Here is a 4,819-nt window from a genome sequence, read left to right as displayed (position 1 = left end):
CAAATCTTCCAACTATTCCATGGGAGAAAGATGGGCAATCTCCTCCCATACAATTTATAACTTCCGAAAATCCACTGAAGGGTCGCAGTGAGTCATTTCCAAAATAGTACAAAACAACAACAATTATGTATATGAGACTGTTAGCAATATCAGCTTGCTCAATTCCACAATCAGCACCCTTGGCACCAACAGTCAGGAAATCAAAAACAAATTGCATTAGGTAAATCTGCTCCCAGGGAACTTTCCAGAGTGCTAAAGAACAATGATATCAGTCTAGAGACTCAAGTGTGCCTGATCTAGGCCATGATCTTTGCTATTACTTGCTATGTATCAGAGAGCTGGATAATGGCAAAAATTATAGGAAAAAGAACTGATGCCTTTGAGTTGTGGTGCTGGAGAAGAGTCTTGAACATACCATGGACTGCCAAAAGAACAAATAGGTCTGTCCTAGAGAGGGTGAAACCAAATTTCTCCTTGGAGGCAAGGATTTTGAAGCTCCACCTTACATACTTTGGGCATGTTGCCAGGAGAGACCAATCCTTGAAGAAGGAAACCATGCTTGGAAGAGTGGAGGAATAGCACAAGAGAGGAAGACACTGGGAGAGATGGATTGACTCAGTGACTAGGGTAATGGGAGTAGGTGTGTCAGAGACAGCGAAGTTGGCTCAAGATAGAGCAGGGTGCAAAGCTGTTGTACATAGGGGTCACTATGAGTTGCAGACAACTCAATGACACATGACTATAGCAACATATACCACACACATATATGTTTGAGGTGATCATATAGTAAATATCTGTAATCCTTGATTAAAGCATTGAGCTGCCAACTGAAATATCTGTGGCTTGAACCCACCAGTGATTCCATGGGAGAAGGATAAGGCAGTCTGCTGCTGGGAAGATTTACAGCTCAGAAACCCTATGGACAGTTCCACTCTTTCCTACCGAGCTGCTATGAGTCGAAATTAGCTTGCTGGCGACATGTTTGGGGCTGTTCTTACTCCAGACAAAATTACACTGTTCATTCTAAGCCCTGTTGACTTCTCCCACAGCAAACCCATTTGGATATTATTTGGGCCCTCATCCAAAATAGAACCTCAGCCAGAGGGCCATGTGCACCTGCTTCTAGGAGTGTGTGTGATTTTGGACAGGCGTGTGCCTGAGTTATTTATGCCTGTGATGGAGGCCATGAGGCTGTGCAGAGGTGCCTGTGTGTCTAGCACCCTGCATGTGTGTGGGGTGTGTGTGTGGGGGGGGGTGTGTATGCGCACACACCAGCATCCCCCACCTGAGCAAGCCTGTGTACATGTTTCTGCTCTGTGCTCAGCTGGGGAGGGCGGGGGTGCACCCGTCTCATTTGCCTGGGCTGGCAGTTTTGTGTCTTAGTGCCTCTGGGAGTTGGGCACTTGCTGCGAGTCCTGGAGCTTCTTGCAGTCGTTTTGCCTGCAGCGGTCACACAGTTGAAAAATCTGGGTCCGTGTGACTGTGCAGAGATCCTGTAAAGGCAAACAAGTAGGACTCGTGACCATTTTGCAATCCCTGCTCATTAGACATGTCTGGGGCCTTGCGCGTGAGCTCTGAGGATAAATAAGTATAAATATTATATTTGCCTCCAGGTTATCTTTAAAAATGTATTTCCCGCTCCCTCTACCTGCACCACCACCCCCAGCCCCCACCAACTGTCAGTGCCTCCCGAAAGCTCCTGGGTATCAGAAGTGCCATATTGAGAGTCTAGGGACCTTAGCAAGTTGTTTGCTACCCTTGGGCTGGCCCTTGTCATCCAGGCCATGGGGTGGCCAGAGGCAGCAGAGCACCCATCCTGCTTCTTGGTGTCCCCAGAAGGAAAAGTACATACCCTGTGGTGCCAAGAGATTGAATCTCCCAGCAACATCACATAGAGATGACAAGGGGCTTCCTCCTCACCACCTGGGTAAGATGAACACGGCAAGGGCCACAGAGGACCAGGGTCTCTCTGTGTCAGCCGTCAGGGATGTGAAGTTACCACTGAGAATGGACTAGGTGAAGCCTCCAGGGCTACACTGAAGGGGTCCAGGCAGCCATCTCCAATTGGTGATTCATTTGGTTTTAAGAAAGCAAAACCTCCTCAGACTGACTCAAATCAAAGGGAAGGGTTTGGATATTGAGATGCTGGGGTGCTCCCACTATCACCAACATAAAGGGGATCAGCAGTGTTTTTATGGGTGGGATTCAGGGATCATTTTAGAACACATCCCAAGGAATTTTGGTGCTGGTATGAAGTGAGGAGAATGGTTGGCAGACAGGATCCTGCAGGAAGAGTTTGGAGCCCTGTGAGTGACAATCTGCACCTCTGCCGAGTGTATTCTGTGAATGTCGTTGTTGTTAGGTGCCATAGAGTCAACTGTCACTCACAGCAACCTCTGAACAGCAGATTGAAATCTTGCCCTATCCTGTACCATCCTCAAAATCTTTGTCATGCTTAAGCCCGTTTCTGCCATCACTGTGGCAATCCACCTCATGGAGGATCTTTCTCTCTCTTACTGATCTTCTAATTTTCCAAATATGTCTCTGCCCAAGGACTACCCCTTCTGATAACATGCCCATAGTATGTGAGATAGAGTCTCTCCATCTTCACCTCTCAGAAATACCCAGACTGCACTTCTTCCAAGTCAGATTTGTCTGTTCCTTTAGCAGTCTATGATATTTTCAAGGCTCTTCACCGACACAATTCCAAAGTATCAACTCTTCTTTGATCTTCCTTATTCCTTGTCTAGATTTCACATGCACATGTAGCAATTGAAAACACCATGACTTGGTTCTGTGAATGCCCTTCCTCATACCTAGAGCTATAGAAAATTGTAGGCTCCCTCTTCCAAGACAGTCCTTTGATGGGTGAAAGAACTCTGTAGAAAGATCAAGTATCACTGTGTAATAAAATATAATTACTCTACACCTCTTAACCTGCATTCAAAGTCCTGTCCTTTGACTCACCTGACTCCTGTGTTATAAGCAGAGACCATAGGTTACATCAAGAATGGAAAATAGAATCTAGATAGTAAAATGACAATAACTCCATGTTGGAAAACCCCTAGAAGTTGCCAATACCAAGTTATGTAAGGAAATCTGGAGGATAACTATCTGGCCAACTGACTGGAAGAGATCTGCATTTATTCCTATTCAAAAATAAAAACGGTGAGCCAAAAGACAGTGGAAATTATTGAATGATATCACTAATATAACACACAAGCAAGATCCTGCTGAAGATTATCCAGCAACGACTGGAGCAGTACCTCAGCAGAGAACTGCCAGTGTGCAGGCTGGATTTAGAAGAGTCTGGAGCACTAGGAACCTCTTAACCAACATTAGATGAATCCTGGCTGAAAGCAAAGAGTACCAGAGGAATGTCTGTGTTTCACTGACTATAAAAAAGCATTTGACTGTGTGGATCACAACAAACTGTGGCTGGCTCTGAGAAGAATGGGAATCCCAGAACACTTGATTGTGCTCATATGAAAATGATAGTTAGACTGTGAAGCAGTCGTCATAAGAGCAGGGAAACGCTGCTGTTCAAAATCAGGAAAAGTGTGCATCAGGGATGCATACTATCTCCACACCTTTTCCATCTATATGAAGAATAGATCATTCTTCTGGAATTTATGAGGAGGAATGTGGCATCAAGATTGGAGTAAGACTCGCCAACAATTTGCATTATGCAGATGACACAACTTTGCTTGCTGAAACTGAGTAGGACATGAGGCTTTTGCTACAGAAGGTCAAAGACTGTAGTCTTCAATATGGGTTGAAGCTCAACATCAAGAAAACAAAGATTCTCACCACTGGACCAATTAGAAGCTTCATGAAGAGATTGAGATTGTTGATCCTGAAGGCCTACACCATCTACCGGCCTGATGAGGCCTACTGCCAGGCCCAGGCCCCTGTGGCTGCAGTACTGCTCATGCACATGCCCGCTGAGCAAGCCTTTTGGTGCCTGGTACAGATCTGCGACAAATATCTCCCTGGCTACTACAGTGCAGGGCTGGAGGCCATTCAGCTCCATGGAGAGATCTTTTTTGCGCTGTTGCGCCGGGCTTCCCCCTTGGCACACCGGCACCTGCGACGGCAGCGCATCGATCCCGTGCTCTACATGACAGAATGGTTCATGTGCATCTTTGCCCGCACCCTGCCCTGGGCTTCAGTGCTCCGAGTCTGGGACATGTTCTTCTGTGAAGGCGTCAAGATCATCTTCCGGGTGGCTCTGGTGCTGCTGCGGCACACACTGGGCTCCCTGGAGAAACTGCGCTCCTGCCAGGGCATGTATGAGACCATGGAGCAGCTGCGCAACCTGCCCCAGCAGTGCATGCAGGAGGACTTCCTGGTGCATGAGGTAGCCAGCCTCCCAGTGACAGAGGCACTGATTGAGCGGGAAAATGCATCACAGCTCAAGAAGTGGAGGGAAACCCGAGGGGAGCTTCAGTATCCGCCCTCACGGCGGCTCCATGGCTCCCGGGCCATCCATGAGGAACGCCGGCGGCAGCAACCACCCCTGAGCCCCTCATCCAGCCTCCTCAGCCTCCCTGGCTTTAAGAGCCGAGGCTCCCGGGCAGCTGGTGGGGCCCCCTCCCCACCCGCCCCTGCCCGAAGAGCCAGTGCCGGGCCAGCCCCAGGGCCTGTGGTCACCGCTGAAGGACTGCATCCATCTCTCCCCTCACCTACTGGCAACAGCACCCCACTGGGATCCAGCAAGGAAGCCCAGAGGCAAGAGAAGGAACGGCAGAAACAGGAGAAGGAGCGGGAGAAGCAGGAGAAGGAGCGGCTGAAGTGGGAGAAGGAGCAGGAGAAGGAG

General features: G+C 48.5%; 1 protein-coding gene across 1 annotated transcript in view; it reads left to right on the top strand.

Annotated features, from left to right (window-relative positions):
* Positions 1-3,832: 3,832 nt before the first annotated feature.
* LOC102858462 (TBC1 domain family member 10B-like) overlaps positions 3,833-4,819 on the top strand; it is a 1,283-nt gene continuing 296 nt past the window's right edge. The window contains exon 1 of the mRNA XM_006886593.1: positions 3,833-4,819. Coding sequence (XP_006886655.1) covers positions 3,833-4,819 — 987 coding nt within the window.

Source organism: Elephantulus edwardii, unplaced genomic scaffold, assembly GCF_000299155.1.
Source record: "Elephantulus edwardii isolate Elephantulus edwardi_28Jun2011 unplaced genomic scaffold, EleEdw1.0 scaffold00049, whole genome shotgun sequence".
In the NCBI taxonomy this organism is placed as follows: Eukaryota; Metazoa; Chordata; class Mammalia; order Macroscelidea; family Macroscelididae; genus Elephantulus; species Elephantulus edwardii.
The sequence above is the reverse complement of the archived record's forward strand: the minus strand, read 5'-3'. Positions and strand labels throughout refer to the sequence as shown.